This window comes from Eurytemora carolleeae, unplaced genomic scaffold, assembly GCF_000591075.1.
Source record: "Eurytemora carolleeae unplaced genomic scaffold, Eaff_2.0 scaffold16, whole genome shotgun sequence".
NCBI classification, from domain to species: domain Eukaryota; kingdom Metazoa; phylum Arthropoda; class Copepoda; order Calanoida; family Temoridae; genus Eurytemora; species Eurytemora carolleeae.
In genome coordinates, this window is record NW_019396244.1 from 637,930 (window position 1) to 659,230 (window position 21,301).

A 21,301-nucleotide genomic window follows, 5' to 3' on the forward strand; every position below is an offset into this window, starting at 1 on the left:
AATCTTTATTTCTAAACAGTTTTGAAAATGATCAATGTTAAAAAAGACCGTTTTTAAAAAGTTTAAAAAGTTCGGATCGTTTCGTTAACAATCTTTAACAACAACCCTTTGATAACTATCATTAACGAAGACCCTTTGTTCACAACCGTTAACGACAAACCTACGTTAATGATCTTTAACATCGACCCTCTGTTAAAAATCGTTAACAAAGAGAGGAGGAGCTAGAGAGAAACCGACCTGAAGGGCATCGGTACTTATTATTAAGTAGTTTTAAAGAAAATATCAAGTTTAAGCTCCCCACAACTTTTTAGGGATGTATCCTCTACAATCCAAATGTACTGCCTGTATAGTGTATAAACCTGCATGTAAGACGACATTCATAATCGTCCTCAGAAATGTCGAAAAACTCATTTTTATTAATGACAATTTTTTTCAAAAAATTTCTAAACGAGTGGGTCGTTTTAAAAAATATGATCGTCTTTTCCCAAACTGAAACTATCGTTTTTGAAAACGAAAAAAAGATCGTTTTTTAAAAACGAGTAACAATCCTATATACATGTACTTAAAACGACAATTTTTGTCCGCCATGTGTTTCTGCTACGTGGAACCATGCAGAAACATAGAGAGCAGAGATACCTGGCGGCCAACTAATCATTGTTCAATTGAATCATGTATATAAAACAAATAAAGAATATTATGAGATATAATCTTTATATGAATGCGTCGAAAAAAAATCGATGATTATTGGTTGTAATATTTAAATGATTTATATGGAATTTAATTTATTTTTTGAGATCTGAGTCGAATGTTTCAACTTACTGAATTTGTATGGACGCTGTGTTCTTCGATATGAGTAGCTTTTAACAATTTTCTCTTTATAGACGCAACAAATATAGAATAGAATGTATAATTTGTAGAAATCACCATCGAATATTTTTCGACGTCTATACCCACTTTTATTTTTCGCGAACATTCCCTTTAAGCCTGTATGTGGTTGGATTTGAGAGCTTAGGTTAAGAATCCATCTTACTTACTTTTATATTCTCTTTCTCAGGGAAACCTTTCAAAATCTTTGCCTAGCCGGGTTCCATCTCTCAAGTTCTCAACCTTGCTCTTTCATCTTTACAGTTTTAAAGGATGCGTCCGCAATTTTACAAAGGAAATTTAAAATTTAAAAATAATCAAAGGAATTGAGTCTTTGCAAGAAATCCAAATTTTCTAATACCTATATATCTACAACCAAATTATGTAAACCTTTGATATTTCAAGCTTTTATTGTTTGATTTAACAGAAGTCATAGTTTGAAATATCTATGGTCTACAACATTGAGTTGTTAATATATAGGGATTTAAAAATCAGAGTTTGTGGCAAAAACTCAATTCCTTTAAAGGTGTTCCAATAAACTCACAATATGCATGATTTTGTTCAGATTTCGAAAATTCAGGTTTAATTTAAGAAATAAAAATCTGAACGAAATTTCTTATTACATCCAGTGATATTGACAGCACAAAAAAGGCAGGTCATATTTTGGAAATGTCAGATCTAGGGTTATTTTGTGGTTATTAAATTCAGAATTTCACTTTCACCCTACACAGGGCGAAGAAAAATTCAAAGATCTAAGACGCATTTAATTCATCTTTCTTATTTCAAGTTTTACGGAACACCCTGTATAAAAACATAAAATTGTCCAATACAAAGAAAGATTGTGATCCTTCAGCCAGCAGTACAGAGCTGATTTATGTTTGAACAAGATTTTAAGATGTTCTCTCATTTATAAATGTTTGCTGCTGCCAGCTATAAGAAGATCTTTCACTTCTGCAGATTAATTTATATGTCTTGTATACAATAGAAAGTACAGTATTCAGGGCGGAACTAATCAAAATTTTACTAAAACTGCAGTTTATAGTTTTTGATGCCTTTAAAAGCTGTAGAAATTATTGAGTCATCTATATCTACATTTTTATTGAGAAACCATTAGGGAGATTTCATCGATTTTGATCCATTTTCAGTACTTGTACAGTACTTGTACAGTAATTGTACAATACATGTACAGTACTTGGACAGTACTTGGACAGTACTTGTACAGTACTTGTAAAGTACTTGTACAGTACTTGTACAGTACTTGTACAGTACTTGTACAGTACTTGTACAGTACTTGTACAGTACCTGTAGAGTACTTGTTCAGTACTTGTACAGTACTTTTCCTTTTATATTTTGTCCTGCATACTTTACTAAATTCTTTCAATGCATAAATAAATATTAAGAAATCTATATCTGCAGAATATTTCTCTCAGAATCTGTATATTTAAAATCAAAAAAATCAAAAAAAATATTTTAATCAATTTGTATCAATTTTCAAGACTGGGACGACTTTTACCATACAAATCCACTTACATTTTGTTTAACCTTGAATATTTACATTTAAGATCTAAAAAGTTTTAACAGTAATAGTGTTTGCGTTTACGTGAGAGTTGGCAACTTTTGAATAACTGACATATATCCGAAACTCAATGAAAAATTGCATCAATATTAAAGACTTAGCCGCGTTTATTTTAGAAATATCCAGAACTTTTTATAGAACAAGATTTTTGGAAGCCTATGGCAAAATTCTCATCATGACGAACAAATATTTGATGTTAATTTTATTGTATTGTACAGGGTTACCCACAAAGCATAAGACTTCAGAGACGATTGTACGGACTTGTTTAGTCTGTTTTCTTGCATTAAGGGTTCCTTGTATGCTATAGAACTGGCTTGTTTCTGTGCTTAAATATTTAGTAAACCATCAAAATACTCATTGAATGCAAAAACAAAAAATCTAGCTTTAAATTGTCATATTTTTAGAGTTTTGGGTGGTTTTCACAGTCTCATCCTTTGTCCTTGTATGTACGGACAGGATAAAATCAAAAATTAAAATAAATCAAAAACCTATGATCAGCATCTTAAGCGATAATATCTTTCTCTGTTGTTCATAATCTCTTTATCAAAAAGACTAAAATGCTTTTTAAATTACAATAAATTGAATAAAATTATTTTAATTTCATTTTCTACGCAAGTAAGCACCTCCTCATTTCTCCAATATACCCAGTTCCCCTTTCAAGATGTTTCTCTACATGACCCCCCCTCCTCAACCCACTATAATTACCAATTATTATTCTTACCTCCATGTACATATTCAAACATGAAAATATTTCCCCTTCATATTAATGCATAATATGTTTTCACAGAAAAGTAAATATTTAACTAACATCAAAAATATCACCCTGATTGCAAGTGGCATGCATGGAGTTTTAACCGTTTTGGTTTACCTCTATTAAAAAAGTTTACGCCTTTCCGCGATGAATGAAAAACAAATGAATGGCCGAATAAAACGTTTCAAGAGAAAATAAAGGAGTTTAGGGCAAAAACTTTAATTACTTTTTGTAAAATTTGTAAAAAATAAAAAATACCCGACCAGCAGTAACTCAGGAACAATATTACCATCGTCATAAATAATTAGAAATCCCGTACAAGAGGAGATGCAATGTTTCTAATTAAAATAAAATTTGAGGAACGACATTAACGAAAGGTTGCAAAAAGTTCTAGAAAATACTAAGAAAAGGTGAATGTTTTGTTGATTATTTTCCGGGACAAAATTAAAGCCAGGAAAAAAAATGATTTTCTGAAAAATTATTGGAGTTCTTTTAAAATATCTCGAAATTTCAATTCTGCAATTTGTTTTTGGCTTTTTGTAACATCAGAAATTTTTTTGCATAAAATTTGATCTTAAAATCATAATTAATACTATCCTATAATAAATAAATCAACTAAATGACGGGTTTACAATCAATTTTATTTTTGGGAAAACATATGATAATGATAATAATTTATAATTTAATATTCTCTTACCAATGATAAAATTTTTATAATAACACACATATAAACAACATATATCCATGTATAGGCCCCAATATTAAATGTGTATTTTTTGTTTAATCTTTAACAACATAGTATATACAGGGATTTAATAACAAATTAATTTTGTGATTGAGATTTTTTCACACAAACAAAGTTAACTATTATACTGTAAGTGTGATTTTAAGCTAAATCCCCATACAAGAGTTTAATGTCCGATTCACAACGGTTCTCTTCACACCAATATCTGACCCCAGACAATGGTTTAGAGGGTACCGATGTGAATCTAACATGACACTCTAAAAAGGAAGGGGTTGATTAAAATTACGTCTACAGTTCCTTTAATTAACACAATTAGACCAAATCACTTTTAACGATTTCCTATTTTTGGCAATTTTTCTTTTTTTCAATAGAAATCTGTAAATTTTGATTGACTCAAGACTCAAGCAACAAGAGCCAGCATCTTGCAGATTTATATATTTACTTTCGATATTTGAACATTTGTCATTTTTAACAAACATGATATATTTATACTTTTTTTCTGAATATTTAAATTTTTTTTTTATGATCAAAACAATACTTGTTTAATACATGAAGCCCCGCTGAAGAACCCTGGCCTGTAAAAAAAAACATCTTTTAAAAATTAAGAATAATCGCACCTCTTACGACAAAGCACCGACCTTGAAACATTCATTCTGATATTCATCTCAAACATTCATTCTGATATTCATCCCAAACATTCATTCTGATATTCATCTTAAACATTCATTCTGATATTCATCCTAAACATTCATTCTGATATTCATCCTAAACATTCATTCTGATATTCATCCTAAACAACATTCATTCTGATATTCATCCTAAACATACATTCTGATATTCATCCTAAACATTCATTCTGATATTCATCTTGAACATTCATTCAGATATTCATCTTAAACATTCATTCTGATATTCATCCTAAACATTCATTCTGATATTCACCTTAAACATACATTCGTGATCATATTGATTGGGTGAAAGTAAATTCATTATTAAAGTTAAAGGGACTGCTAACATAATCTTTTTTGAACTTATTTTAATATGATTCCCGAAATAACCCTTAAAAACACCTGTAATTTTAATATTAATAATTACAGGGAACGCTTTTAAATGTTGATAATCACGCTAACAGTCCCTTTAAGAACTAGGTTTGATTCAAAACATTAATGCAATTTTTAAATATGTGACAGAAATGTTTGCCGTTTAAAAATACTGAAAAATAATTTAATACAAAAATTACAATGTTCTTTTTCATGGGTTTGTTGTGATTCTATCCGAGAGAGTTCTGACACATTTAGGAAATCGATGAAATTTGAATAGTTCGCTGGTTCCAAAATATTGCCGCGTAAAAAAGACGACATTTTTCAATCCAGATTTCCTATGTTTGTCGAAACTCCCTGTGTACAATGTGTAAAACATAAATAAAAATTTCATAAAAAAACTTCATCATATTTCTACATATATAATTTACAAATTTACAATTTACAAAAACATATACATTTATATGTTTAATGATATATTTGAACATATGTTGTAGCCATAATAATAACAAAATTTTTCTCAAAAATTAAATATTTTGAAAATGCTTTTAAATTTTCTACAACAGTTAATTAATACAAAATGGTATTTTCTTTTTTTTCTGTTCATGTAATGGTGTAAGCTTCTTCAAAATACAAACTTTAATATTTTAGGAAGAAATCATTTTCTATTTGATTATTAATAAAAATAACTTTTGAAAAGTATTGCTTTTTAGGAAATTCTTGCAAAATTGGTATAACATGAAACATTTTAATATAAAACAGAAAAATTGATAAATATAAAGATTCTATATTTCAACACCCCCCCCCCTCTTCTTCTTCCGTTCCTTCCTATAAACAGTGGGACTCAAAAAACTTTGGAATAGTAAGAAGGCATTTTGACAATTTGATGTGTATTTGATTTTTAATAAAGCAAAGCGTTTATCAGCAGCTTTTCAAGTGTTTGCTGTGTTTCATGTTTATAATGAATAATATCTAAAGACTAATTGACTACCACTCGTCTTTCTATTCCACAGTGTTATGGGTCCCACTCCCAAGGAAGTATATTCGGTTAAAAGTTGAATTAATCTATTTAAAAGTTCATGTTCTTAAGTTTACCAATCCCTTGGAAGCTCCATTCAAAAATCAACTTTTGCCACTTAGTCCAATTAATAAGTCTAGTGTGTTGAGAATGCTTGATGCTTTTGATCTATTTTATCACAGGTTGTTCTGTAGAGAAGAGAAGAAGAAGAAGGAGAAGGAGGAGAAGGTTCGATTGATTTAGATTCGGAGCAAAGCTAACCTAAACCCAACCAACACATTTGTCATTCAATTCATGCTATTTTATCAAGGGACTGAGCACAAAATTTCAAGGGTACACTCGGTTTAAAAAAAGCTTTATTTTTCCGATTCACAAGAGTACCCTTTAGCTCTTGAGATTAACAATGAGGAATATGTAGTAGCGTATTTTCTCTGAAAAAATATTATTTCTCTAAATGTGTTCCTTTCATAAAGAGTTCTGATGGAAAATAATAAATTTTTCTAAATAAATAAATGATAAATGATAAATAAATAAATAAATGATAAATGATAACTTAATTATTTTTGTTCAACCAAAGGTTAGACGGGTTCCATAGTGAACCGACGTGTAAATCTAAGAATAGAGAGTTGATTGGAATTACGCCGATTGGATTTTACCAGAGCTGAAAAGTTTAGAATTGGATATCCTTATTCCAGAGCTGAAAACTTTAGAATTGGATATCCTTAATCCCGATCGGTTAATTAATCTGGAGATTAATGACAAAAGGAGAACAAGCGTTATTTAATCTGGAGATTAGGAAAAAGAGGAGATCAAGCATTAATCTCGATATCCACCATTCAAAAGTTCCCAGCTCGGGTTCTTTAAGAATATTTTGAATGTATACAAGTCAGTTTGATAGAATAAGTTCATGTAAATCTACTTAAAATTTATTTTGGCTACACAAAAGTATTAAAGAAATAAGAATTATTCCATAACGTATGATAAATAAATATACATATTTTATACATTGGTTGTCTGGGTGTCTGTCTCAAATAAACGTCAAAACGGCTGAACCGATCGAGCACTAAATTTTTGAGAAAACTCACAAGACCTGCAGGGAAGGTTTATGGATGGTTAGAATTTAAAAAATTTGCTTAAAACATTCGATTTTTTTATTTGCGAAAAAAATGGATAAAAATGCAATTATTAATATTTGAAATCGAAGATGGGCATGATGCGCTCTGAAAGCCTAGTATATATATATATTGTAGTATGTTATTAAATTTACACATGTACAATGTACATACAATGAAAAAACACTTAACACACAAGTGAGGAAGATTGAAACCTGCTCTGTCAGCTTTTATATTACAATACTTGCAAGAGAGCATTTTTTACTTTATTCCATTTAATATTTTGTTGTCTATGCGTTTCTCAATTCATTCAATACCTCTACATTAATATTTTTCAATTCCTTTAAAATCTTCACATCAAAATTGTTTTTCAATTTACTTTTATTTTGGTTATTTTAACTTCAGTGATAAAAACTTAAAGTGAATGTAAGCTTAATTTCCAGTGCCCCTCAGTGCAACGATGACAATGTCCCATTCACACCGGTACCCTTGTAACCATTTATCTGATGAATGATGCGAAAGATGTTGTCGTTTTTTTGTTTTTAAAATGTATAGTTCTGATAATTCTTATACGTCGCTTTTAAAGGGAATCAACAATGGCAAATAATTAGTTTTCTAAATGTTAAAATTGATATCTAAATCATACTTGCTCAGCAAATTCTTTTAAGAGCACCGTTGTAAATCGTGCATTGACATATTTGCATACAGGGTCACTTGAAGTTACGATTACACGAAAAGAAAATATGTCTTTCCGTACTCTTGGTTTCTTTACGCAAAAATGATTTTATACATATGGTATGGTTTTAGAATTATGAAGAGTAAGCGAATACTTGCCTCAAACTCTATTATAATACTTATATCTTTGCAACCCGACTCGTGGCCCTCGGATTTTTCTCATTATAATTCTGCTGCATCTCATAGCCTCATTTTTCAACATCAAAGGTTTATACCATTAGGTTGCAAATATATATGGATAAAAAAGTTGAGTTTGAGGTAACGCGTTTTGTTTCTTTTAATAGTTTTACAACCTACTAGACATGGTTTTTTCAACGAGAAAGAAAAAAAACATATTTACGGGGAAAATGGAAAATATTTATTTGATCTTATTTTTCTGGTCTGGTGGAAATATAATATATAATAAGAATAAATAAGTATGGATAAGAGCAATGATCCCCCCCTCTTAAACACTACTCTCTGTATAAAAAAGTTAAAGATAATATAAATTTCATCCAATTTTCTTTTCTTGAAAAACGCATCTTAATCTTAATTGAATGATAATAATAACTTAATAATATATGTTGTCTAGTATAATTTAATGTGGTTCTTTAAAAAAAAGAAGGATGTGAGTAATGCATCAGCATTTTATCTTTATTTGTTTTTAAAAGTTTGCAAAATTTGGTTTTTAAATGTATCATGAGACATAGCATTTGTGCTAACCTACTTGCCATGTATATACCCGCACTGATTCGCAATGTGCGTCAGCTAGAAGGTTATATCAGGTAGATTCCCTTTATTAACTCTTTGCACACTCTTAGAAACATTGTTTAAATACAGATCTTAAACCAGTCTCCTGGTAGTTGCAATGCAATATGAGGTATACCAGATCTAGAATTCTAGATAGAGACAAGAATTGACAATTTTGTTTTAATAACTATCAAGAATGACTAAATTTCAATAGTTTATTTTAAAGGCGCGATTGTAATGTAAATAGTCGTTGGATAATGATAGCTGCAGACCAGTATTAAACTGAAAATGTTTTTTTATCGTTTAATTAACTAGAAAAGGGACTGATTACGCGCATTAAACTCTAGAAAACAAACTGATTACGCGCATTAAACTCTAGAAAGGGAACTGATTACGCGCATTAAACTCTAGAAAAGGAACTGATTACGCACATTACACTCTTGAAAAGGAACTATTTACACACATTAAACTCTAGAAAAGGAACTGATTACGCGCATTAAACTCTAAAAAAGAAACTGATTACGGGCATTAAACTCACATTTATTAATCCTAATTTATTTGTATTAGATACTAAGAATTCTGCTTGATCAAATTAAAAAGTTAAATTTTAAAATATATAAGGTTTATAATATAAAGATAAAGAAATGAAAAAATCTGAATTTGAGTCGAGCCCCCATTCCATTGTTCAACACTTTATGTTTACATTTATAAAATGTATGTATATTTATTTTGACATGAAAAGTTTATGTAGAAAATGTTCGTGTTGTAAAACTTGAGTTGTACGTAACTTCACCGCGTTGTATTGTGCTGAAATATATAATAAATCTATCTGACAGTACTCACTGCTCATTATTCAATCCAGTCTTTCTCAAAGAGGATTTACAATATGGAGTACTTCGGAGGAAAAGGGCGCCAAACTATAATCTTTCATGTTTTCAATCAAAACTCCTCTCATTAAAGAGGAGGGAAAAATTGGATTCCTAAGTTGTATTGGGATAAATCCTTTTGCTCATTAGTGTGCGTAAAATAAAAAATCGAGGAGCCACGAGGTCGCCTTCTGTCTGGTTTGCAAAGGAAGAGGAGGAAAGGGATTTTAGAAAAATTATCAAAAAATGGTAATATGAGAGAACCCCTGTACCCCTTCCATCGTTAAGGTTAACAATTGAGGTGTTATAAAAGCGCAAAAGTAGAAAAGTGTAATGTTTAAATTTTAAATTCAATTTGAGAAGTCATTGACACTCCTATTTGTTTACTCTCCATATTCTCCCTAACTTCTTAATCGAGTGTTTTCTCCTCTGAATTCAAACAATACACATGAGAGGCCATTTCTACAGTTAGACCAGGTTTAATTGTCACAACCAATACGATTACTTAGTGAACATACAATTCTACAGTTAGACCAGGTTCAATAGCAACAAACAATACAATTACTTAGTTAACATACAATTCTACAGTTAGACCAGGTTTAAGAGTCACAAACAATACAATTACTTTGTGAACATACAATTCTACAGTTAGCCCATGTTTAATAGTAACGACCAATAAAATTACTTAGTGGACATACAATTCTACAGTTAGACCAGGTTTTATAGTCACAAACAATACAATCACTTAGTGAACATACAAGTCTACAGTTAGACCTGGTTTCATTGCCACCAACAATAAAATTTTGAAGTGCAGATTTAACAGCAACAAACAATACATTTTTGCAGTTATACCAGGTTTCATTGCCCCAACAATACAGTTTTGGAGTTAGAGCAGGTTTTACAGCAACAAACAATACAATTTTGCAGTTTGCAGTTTGTCAAGGTTTTGTCTAAAGGTAAGTCCCTTTTTATGATTTAATAACCTCGGTAGTTACAATGTTAAAATATAAAGTTTAACCAAGCTGGCTATTTACCAAAGTGTTAAATAATTAATAAACTCTGTTCGAGAAGCTAAAGACAGGGTGTCCAAAAAAATGTGTACTTTTTAATTTCAAGATTTTCTTTAAGCCCTATAATTTGGATGGAAAATGTGAATTAATAAATTGAAATTCTTAAAACCGCTTGAATTTTTTTAAGGAAAAATGGTCCTATTTTTGTTTTTTAGATAAAAATTGAAAGGGACCCTCAAAAAAAGGATTTACAAAAATGTTAAATTAAACAAGATTTTTATACACCCTGTAGCATGCCAAACTTTATACTAAGGCGAAAACTTAATTAGCTTTCATTATTTTTAAAACAGAAAAGACGTCATTTATCCATTAGTGCTTTATTCATCTAGTGATAAATTATTTATTTAAATAATTATTCAATTAATATATTAAAATTGCAAGCATGCTAATAAATTAAATTAATCTATTAATCTTTTAATCTATTAATCTATTAATCTATTAATCTATTAATCTACTATTCTATTAATCTATTATTCTATTAATCTATTATTCTATTAATCTATTAATCTAATAATCTATTCATGCTTGCAGTACTGTAAAGATCTCGTATCTATTTTTGCAGTACTGTAAAGATCTCGTATCTATTTTGCAGTACTGTAAAGATCTCGGATCTATTTTTGCAGTACTGTAAAGATCTCTTATCTATTTTTGCGGTACTGTAAAGATCTCGTATCTATTTTTGAAGTACTGTAAAGATATCGTATCTATTTTTTTAGTAATGTGAAGATCTCGTATCTATTTTTTCAGTACCGTAAAGAATATTCTGAAGAAATATCTGATTTATTTAGATGTTAATGCACTTGAACGTCTAGACTCTAGTTCCCCTTGTCTTGTTGTAAAATAAAACTGCATATTTTGCTTTTTTGTCGAATATAGAATTTAAATTCTGGTAGTTTCCAGCAGTAGTGGACCAGCATATCTGGTATCTACTATCTAGGGTGTTAAACTTTAAACTAAATGGAATTTTTTTTATAGTTTTAAACCGGACACTGGTTATATTATACAGTACAGGATACAGGATATAAAATACAAGATAAAGGATACAGGATACAGCACACAGGATACCGAATGCAGGATACAGAGTAAAGAGTAAAGGATAAGATATGGAATACAAGATACAGGGTAAAGGATATAAGATACAGGATAAAAGATACAGAGTAAAGTATACAAAATACAGGATACATATTACAGGATCCAGAACACAGGAAACAGAGAACAAAACACAGAGTACAGGATACAGGGTCTAGATTACAGGATTCATGAAACAGGGTACAGAACACAGGATAGAGAGTACCTGATACAGGATACAGGATACACGATACCAGATACAGGATACAGGGTACAGGGTACAGGATACAGGATACAGGATACAGGATACCGGATACAGGGTACAGGATATAGGATACAGGATACCGGATAATGGATGCAGGGTACAGGATACAGGATACAGGATACAGGGTACAGGATACAGGGTACAGGATACAGGGTACAGGATACAGGATACAGGGTACAGGATACAGAGTACAGGATACAAGATACAGGGTACAGGGTACAGGATACAGGATACAGGGGGTACAGGATACAGGGTATAGGGTACAGGATACCGGATACAGGATACCGGATACCGGATGCTGGATACAGGATACAGGACACCGGAAAAAATAACATTGCATATATGACACAGTAAGTTATAGTTTAGCACACCTGATTTTTTATAAAATCGATTTTGTCAACAAAGGCAATTAAACCCCATTTTATAAATTGTGTTGGTTGCCTCGAGATACGCTGAACTGACAGTTTCTCCCATTATATTTCCAGCAATACACGTGTAGAACCCTTCATCCATATCACTGAAATATATAAACACGTGTAGAACCCTTCATTCATATCCCTGAAATATATAAACACGTGTAGAACCCTTCATCCATATCACTGAAATATATAAACACGTGTAGAACCCTTCATTCATATCACTGAAATATATAAACAAAAATCATTATAAAAATTATTTTAGGAAGATTGAAAAATGTGTAAAAAAAAAATCAATCATTTTTAGTTAATAAATATGGCACCATTCATAGAAATTAGTCGGATTAACATGATGATAAGAAAAAAAATTATATTAGTTTTCTTAGAATCATAATAATACTTTTGTCACGTATATTTCATTTTCATTTCCATCCTAACTCTAAATAGAAGCAACATAAACAAAAACTTGTTCTGAAAGCTTAGAATAGTTTTAAAAATTTCGGTTCTGCTTAAAAAAGGTTATACATTTTACTGTTAAGAAATAATTCTCAAAGATATTCAAAAAAAAGTAAGGTATAGAGAGATTAAAGGGGACAGGGGAGAGTTTTAGATAAGGAGAGAGGAAAGGAAAGGGGAAAAGAATTTTATAAAGAAAAAAGGGAAGGGAAAGGGAAAAAAATGGAGAGTGAAAGGATTTAAGTATGAAAAGGGAAGAGCATGAGGGGAGAAGAATTTTTAAAAACGGGGGGAAAGGTAAGGGAAGAAATGAAAAGGAAGAAATGGAGGGGAAGGGGGAAAGGAAGGGGATGGGGAAAATAAATAGGGAAGGTGGAAGGAGGAGGGGATGGGGTAAAGGATTTGAGAAGGAGAAGGGGAGAAACAGGACAGAAAGATCTCAGAGGAAAGGGGAATAACGGGGATAACAAGATAGTAAACTTGTATATCTGAAGGGAGGGGGGGGGATAAAATAATAAACCACATACCTGACATCAACAATACGAAACTGATATGGATTTCCATGTGTCCGAGCAGTCTAAAATATCAAGGTTTAAAAATATATTCATAAAAACAAAAACAAAAAATTGAAGCTAAAGTAAGTTGGGAACTGTTTAATGGATGGAATTAGTTAAACTTCTTCTTTTTAGCTGAGAGATTAACTAATCCCATCTAGTTTAAATTTGACCCACAATGCAAAACTGGCAATGCCCGATTTACAACGGTACCTTTAACTCTTTGCATAATCAATAATAATGTATGAATTATTTTCAATTGTGGTTTCGCTACAAAAGTGACTTGCTCATTTCTATATAAAAATTATCAGAATTAAACACGTTTAAACCTGGAAAAACGACAATATCTTCCATAGTTTTGATGAGATAAAGGTTTCAAGGGTACTGTTGTGGATCGGAGCCATCTTTGCATAGAGGGTCACAATGATAGGAATTAATAAATAGTAAAAAGAAGGTATAGAGGGTGTTCTAAATATATTTAATCAAGTTAATATTCACAATGTATATCAATGGTCTATATATATATATATATTTATTATTATTATTATTAATCTACATTCTGCAAGTATTTGTCTTACCCTTAGAAGCCGCATTGTACCATTGTTCATCTCGTGATACCATTGTATGTAGGATACAAGGCATTTCATGTCAACTGTACACCGGAAACTGAACATAAATAATGTCAACTGTACACCGGAAACTGAACATAAATACTGTACAGTGTACATGTCAACTGTACACCGGAAACTGAACATTAATACTGTACAGTGTACATGGCAACTGTACACCGGAAACTAAACATAAATACTGTACAGTGTACATGTCAATTGTACACTGGAAACTGAACATAAATACCGTACAGTGTACATGTCAACTGTACACCGGAAACTGAACATAAATACTGTACACTGTACATGTCAATTGTACACCGGAAACTAAACATAAATACTGTACAGTGTACATGTCAATTGTACACTGGAAACTGAACATAAATACTGTACAGTGTACATGTCAATTGTACACTGGAAACTGAACATAAATACTGTACAGTGTACATGTCAACTGTACACCGGAAACTAAACATAAATACTGTACAGTGTACATGGCAATTGTACACCGTAAACTAAACATAAATACTGTACAGTGTACATGTCAACTGTACACCGGAAACTGAACATAAATACTGTACACTAAATAAATCATCCCTTTCTAGTTAAATTACCATGTAAAGTGTACGAATAAATGTACAATTATGTAAAAAATAACCCGACAAATAAAAAATGTAGAATAGTGGAAAAAATCCAATTTGCGAAAAAAGGTGAAATTTCTTGGATCAATCTTTTGTAGTATTTCATAGTATTGGGAACATAAATAAAACAGGATAGACTACACTTCATGTTTATTGATTCTTCGACTAGGGTAAACCAACTTTCTAGGGAACATCTCAATTGTTTAAAACAGAATTTACAATACAAAAATTGAGATCCCTGAAAACTATGTCTTCAGCTAAGCTGTCAAATTTTTTAAGAAAACATTGTCAGAGAAAAATTTCAAACTTGTGAAAATCGAAATAACGTTCTTTAAGAAAAATTCAATTAAAATTTTAAAATAGTGCCATTTTTTCAAATTTACAAAAGAAAGTTTTGCGTTTTCCTACTTTACTCTGAAAACCAGAACAATAACAATAAACATTGAATTTCAATATATCTCTGATTAAATAGAATACACCTTGGGGAAAATCACATAGGGGGAGAGGTGTACTGATCAAATGAACAGGGTGGGGGGATAAGATGGGGGAAAAAAAACAAGGGGATAAAAGGGAATTAGGAATAACTGGTGATGAAAATGCAAAATCAAGAAATAGAAGGGAAATTGTGGGAAAAATAATGGGAAAATAGTATACAAAAGAGGAAATCAGCAAAAACAAGTGGAAAACAGGAAAAAAACAAGAAAGAAATAGCAAAGCAAATTCGAAAAGTAAAATTTAAAAATGAAAATTCTAAATTTATTCAATGAAATGAACTTACATCCTCTGCCTTTAAGGCCAGGAGGCTTAATTCAAAATTCGTTTTTTTATTATAGATTTGTCAAATTTATGCTGGGTTGTAAAGTATGAAATATGTTCATTTTATGATATTTTAGTTTAGTCGTCTTCAGATTTAAATTTGTTTAAAAAAATATTTAATAACTATAAATCTCGATGTTTATAAACATTACTTTGACTAATATTGAACTGCATATTTAAAAACATTTGGAAACAAAAAGGGGAAATTATAATTAGTTCTCTAAAATTGTATATATCCTGCTTATTTCCTGTATAACCTGGATAAATATGAGATACAGAGACACCTGTGGACATTATTTGAACTATAAACCTCGAAGTTGTATTCCAACCTACCTAGCTGTGTCCCCAGGTTTAAGAGTTAGATTCTGCATCACATTGTTTATCTCCGGCCTGCCGCACGTTTTCACTAAATACACAATAATATAAATCAGACATTCCGCGCAGTGCATGAAATTTCCAGGCAATTTAATTGAGTTTAACTTCGTTTTAGATGCAAAATTGTATCATTATCTTTCCAAAGGAAAAAAAAATCGTAAAATTTAAGAACTTTAGATTTAATTTCAATTGATCCTCCACTTGTAGTGTGGCATATATGATTTACAACGGTACCTAGGTTGGTCTGATCAAGGTCTCAAGGATGATGAAACAGAAAATTTGTAATTTATAATTTAAAATTGTTTGTAAGTTGTATGGAAACTATTTTATATTTTTTAATTATCATGACTTTTTTTGTTAAGTCACAGAAAAATCTGGATTCGAAAATATGTGACGTCATTCACATTTAGAGTTCACACTGTACACTAGTGTACGTTAGTGTACACTAGTATACGCTAGACATCCCAGCTGCCAACACTATATTTTCAGTGAGGAGAAGGATTTCTTCGTCTTCGATGATCAGACAAAAGGTTTAAAGGGTACCTATTGTGAATCGGACATTCCACTCAGTAATAGCGCAAGGTCAATTGAAATTACGCCGATCAGTCTCTTATTATTATGTTTTAGTTTTATATTTCATGTATTTACATTGTATTCAATGTTCAGTAAAAGAAAAAGAAAAGTTGAACTCTGGAAAATGTATTGTCTTGTGCAGAGACCAACATGAGGTTGTAAATCTTAAAGTTTAAGCAACCTCGAATAGAAAGTAAATAGTAAAGAATATGTCTTCTTTTAATTTAATACCAGGCAACCCTAGAACTTTTAGAAACCCGAGACTTTTGTGTTGGAGACCCATAATCCAGATCACTTGATCTCGATATCCAAGATGTAGAACCTTGATCTCTTGAGTTTGGATATCCACAATTTCTCTATTTTCTCAATAGCTTACTGTTTGGCTGGTCGTTTTTTATTTCATTAACAACACTTTTTTGCGGTGTATCGAACAAAGATTAAATTAGTCTGTAGATTAACTAAAGATCAAGATCAAAGCTGAACAGCTTACCCTTTAAACCGTTGACTGATCAAGAATTACTTATTTCTCAACAGAAATGCTTGTAATTGTTGATAACTTGTTATGCAAGCCTTTGAATGTTTATAGATTCCAGAAGTCGCAAGTAATAAATAATTACGTTTTGAATTGTTAACAACCGCGTTGGACAGTAAATCCCAGATATATGAATACATAGCGAGAGTTTTTATTCTCCACATATTTAAGATCAAATGCTGCGGAGAAACGAGTTTACTATATCAATTGCAGTCCTTCCTATTTCAGGGCTATTAATTTACCTTGAATTAAAAATAAAAAGCAGTTTCTTAAGAAATATTATAAAACTCAAGACTCTACGATGATATTTGGATATATTCTCACAAATCATATTCAACTCTTTGAAGCTACGAACATCTCAGAAGCCATATTTTTGTGCAGACAGATGTCATAAATTTTAAATAAATTTCAAGACGACATTTCATGTGCTTTTGCTATGTATTCTTATATGTGAGATTTGCTGTGCATAAAATCAGTGTTTTGAATACCATTTTAAAAATAAAAACACTGAGTTCTCTGCCGGCGATGATCAGTTAAAGGTTTAAAGGGTAGGGTTGTAAATTAGGTGTTATCTCTATTTGCAAGGACTATCACTTGAAACTACACGTACAGTCCCTTTAAGGGTTGCCATTACGAATTAAAGTTAAAAGTTTGACATTTACTTTACCAGATTTGTCTCATGTTTCATTTTTAATTTTAATATTAAAGATTAAATACTAAAGGGTGGATGCAAAGCATCGTTAGACAGTTTTTTGAAAACGGTGCATAACAATTCCCAAAGAAAAATTTCTCTGTCCAAATTCTTTAGATCAATTTTTCTTGAGCGACCTTTTCCCAAAAGGCCCAAAGTGATTGAAATTTCATGAAGGACAAAACATTGTTGGGAATTAGCTAAATTCTTCCGTGATTATTCAGGTAATGTCTAACAAAAATTAATTTCCGATGTTTGTACGATTAAAAAATATTTTTCGAAACATTTTTTAGTAAAAATAATAATAAAAGTTTCCTTTCAACACTGTCTTAAATATGGTGAGGAAACAACTTTGCATGCAAACTTGGACCAAACTTGGACCAAAATTGGACCAAATTTGGACCAAACTTGGACCAAACTGGGACCAAATTTGGACCTAACCTGGGCCTAACTTGGACCATACTTGGACCATACTTGGACCACACTTGGGCCAAACTTGGACTAAACTTGGACCAAATTTGGACCAAACTTGGACCAAACTTGGACCAAACTTGGACCAAACTTGGACCAAACTTGGACCAAACTTGGACCAAATTTGGACTAAACTTTTACCAAAGTCAAAACAAAAAGGAAAATACTTATCTTTACAATAATGTGTAAGTATTATTAAGGGTTCGTAGATTAGCGGGATTAAATTTATTAACTTTAAATGTGTTTAACTTAAAATTAATTCAAATTCAAATTTTTATCTTTGAATATTCATGAAGAAATTTGAACTAGTTTAACAGATAACTTGATAGGGTCAGGGGACTCAGGAATATAGAACAAGCTTCTTGCAGAATTCAGAAAGATTTAGAAAACATGAAGATTCAAAGACGACTTACGGAAGGTTTGGGGTTACATCGAAGTTATGTCGTATTTACATATTTATTTACAATTACATGAATTTAACCAATTCCCCCCCCCCCTCTCCCTTTATAAGTTGTTTGGGAATTACAAAAGTATTTTATTTTATTTAACTGAAGTATACCCATATACCACTATTTTTTCCCGCGCGCTATTTCATACATATTTTGCGAGTTTTCCAGTCGATTAAATAGTTTAATATTTTGGAGCTGAGTGTGCAGTGTGCATACTGCATAGAGAACGCAATAGCTTGAAAATCTTCCAGTTGCTTAACTTCAATATTTTATCAAACACCAAAACTCTCAAAGAAAGAATATTTTCAAAGACATTAGACATTTGTTCATTCACTGGTTGACAGATCATAAAGATCTTGGGTTTCTTTTCTCTTTATCATTTTTCAGTCTTTTATTCTTATTTCTTAACGTGCATAGATAAGAAATAAGAATAAAATTTAAAAAATTAAAGTTTTCTCAAAAGTGATTAATGTTACCCCCCCCCCCTCCCCAAACTTTACTCTTCATAAGTTGAGAATCAGGATACAATAATAACTGAATACAAGCCATCTGATAAAAACCTTTAGTATCTATTTAATGATAAACAAGTTGATTTTGGAGTTTCTTTGCATCCCTATTTTGTTAATTTTGAAGTTTTGTTACATCCCTATCTTGTTAATTTTGAAGTTTCGTTACATCGCTATCTTGTTATTTTTGAAGTTTCGTTGCATCCCTTTCCTGTTATTTTTGAAGTTTCGTTACATCCCTATCTTGTTATAAATGGAAGGACATTAACTATACAAATCTGGTAAATAAACTGACTTAACCTACTCATACTACTATCTGCAGTGCAGACCTCACCTTTTTACACTTAGATATAAATCATTCGACATCGTTTATATTCATTTTTTGTGAATAAAACATTCTAAATTAATACAGAAAATCGCATTTATAATAGGCAAAAAAATCTCTCACAAAAAGGTCATGTTATATTTATAAAAAATATATATTTTGTGTGAGAAATATTTATTAAGATGGATGACTGTAATCACGGAGCTTTTTACCATACATGTTAAACACACATATCATAGGATCAGAGGGGGGCAGAGGGGGTTAATAAGGGAGATTAGGGGCTCACAGGGTGACTAGGGGAATTCGGAGGGAAAGGGGAATGGGAAGAAGGGGTAAAGAGAAGGAGAAAGGAGACGGATTGGGAAATAACTGCGCTGGAGAAATGAGTAAAAAAAAGCTAAAATGAAGCATGAAGAATCGGAAACGAGTAAAAAAAAAGTTTGATACGAGGGTAAGGAGATAATTGGAGGTAAGGAAAGAAAAAAGGAATGTAAGGAAAGAAAAAATGGAAAGTGAGGACAGAAAAAATGGAAAGTGAGGAAAGAAAGATTAGGAAGTAAAGGAATACGGAAATAAATAAAAGAAAATAAGGAAATAAATAATAGGAAGTGAGGAAAGATGTTTAGGAGAAGAAGTGAGGAAAGATGGTTAAGGGAAGAAGTGAGGAAAGTATGAGATAAAGTAAACATGAGTTTAATATCCCGCCCCGAAGGCAAACTGGGCATATAAAACAGGCATATAAAACTAGAAGGGAATATCTTCATTGGGATATATTCTACAGTAAAGGGGAATATCCTACAGATAGGGGAATATCCTACAGTATAGGGGAATATCCTACAGTATAGTGGAATATCCTACAGTATAGGGGAATATCCTACAGTAAAGGGGAATATCCTACAGTATAGGGGAATATCCTACAGTATAGGGGAATATCCTACAGTATAGGAGAATTTCCTACAATATAGGGGAATATCCTACAATATAGTGGAAAATCCTACAGTATAGGGGAATATCCTACAGTATAAGGGGAATATCCTACAGTATAAGGGGAATATCCTACTCTATAGAGGTACATCCTACGGTATTGGGGAATATCCTACAGTATATGGGGAATATCCTACACTATAGAGTATTATCCTATAACAGTATATGGGTAATATCCTACATTATAGGGGAATAGGGGGTGTGTGCAAGCAGCTATGCAATTTCTCAAAATGAATGCAAAAAACTGTTCTAAAAAACATTATATTCATAATACTTCACCTACCATTATAAGTAAGGGGAGGGGAAAGGTAAATTATTGGCAAGTAGAAAATATATCTGCCCCTTCTCCCGTCTTAAGTTCTCAGCACATAGAATTGTAGGAAGGGTGTTTAAATAAAAAGTTAAGCCTTTTTATGTGTGAATAAGATTCAAGCTTGGAGAACGTAAAATGCATGTTTGCTATTTTAGGCTTTATTATCATTTCAATAGAAGAGGATGAATGGTCTACCGTCCCGTTTTGCCGACTATTTGGTCTTAATGTTTCCTCTGCCTGAATGTCAGTCCGGTAAAACTTAATTCAAATAAACCGAGGTTTTCAGTGAGGGTCCTATACAATTCCAACTCACTTTTTTTAGGACACCCTATATATATGTTTTATATATATATGTATTGGCAAGGAAGAGTAAGCCTGTAATCTCCTGAGCAGTTGCTTTAATAGAAACAATTAGAAGAACAATTAAACAGTATAGACAGAAGGGGGGTGGGGAATAGCATACGCAAATGTAAAGACCTCATATTAAAGGAAACGTATTATAGGACTATATGTCGATTTTACAATAACCTACGTAGAAAAAGTATATGTAGATAGATATAAGGAAAGAGATAAAAAGGATAAATCTTTTCATGTCAAAATAATCATTTATATATTAATCAGAAAAGAAACCTCACATTTGGATCAATATTGTTTTCCAATGAAAGAAACATATTTTTAGAAAAAAAAACTCTGCAAAAAACAGATGCGTATACATCGGAGATGGAGGTGTGTGCGGGTTACCCCCCCCCCCC

At 31.4% G+C, this 21,301-nt stretch overlaps 1 protein-coding gene and 1 long non-coding RNA gene across 4 annotated transcripts in view; one reads left to right on the top strand and one right to left on the bottom strand.

The window, feature by feature from the left end:
- Nucleotides 1–4,288: 4,288 nt before the first annotated feature.
- LOC111699222 (fibroblast growth factor receptor) overlaps nucleotides 4,289–21,301 on the bottom strand; it is a 25,724-nt gene continuing 8,711 nt past the window's right edge. For both annotated transcript variants that reach the window (XM_023469836.1, XM_023469835.1), the window contains 5 exons: nucleotides 15,664–15,736; nucleotides 13,844–13,931; nucleotides 13,239–13,288; nucleotides 12,281–12,356; nucleotides 4,289–6,255 (listed from right to left, as the gene is read on the bottom strand). In XM_023469836.1, coding sequence (XP_023325604.1) covers nucleotides 6,163–6,255; nucleotides 12,281–12,356; nucleotides 13,239–13,288; nucleotides 13,844–13,931; nucleotides 15,664–15,736 — 380 coding nt within the window. In that variant the 3' untranslated portion in view covers nucleotides 4,289–6,162. The remainder of the gene's footprint in view (nucleotides 6,256–12,280; nucleotides 12,357–13,238; nucleotides 13,289–13,843; nucleotides 13,932–15,663; nucleotides 15,737–21,301) is intronic.
- The window catches only part of LOC111699224 (uncharacterized), an 11,934-nt gene continuing 6,660 nt past the window's right edge, over nucleotides 16,028–21,301 (top strand). Inside the window, exons 1-2 of one of the 2 annotated variants that reach the window (XR_002764703.1) lie at nucleotides 16,028–16,287; nucleotides 17,679–17,725. This is a non-coding gene — a long non-coding RNA (uncharacterized LOC111699224). Of the gene's footprint in view, nucleotides 16,288–17,651; nucleotides 17,726–21,301 lie in introns of both variants that reach the window. The other variant, XR_002764704.1, reaches the window with a different exon arrangement.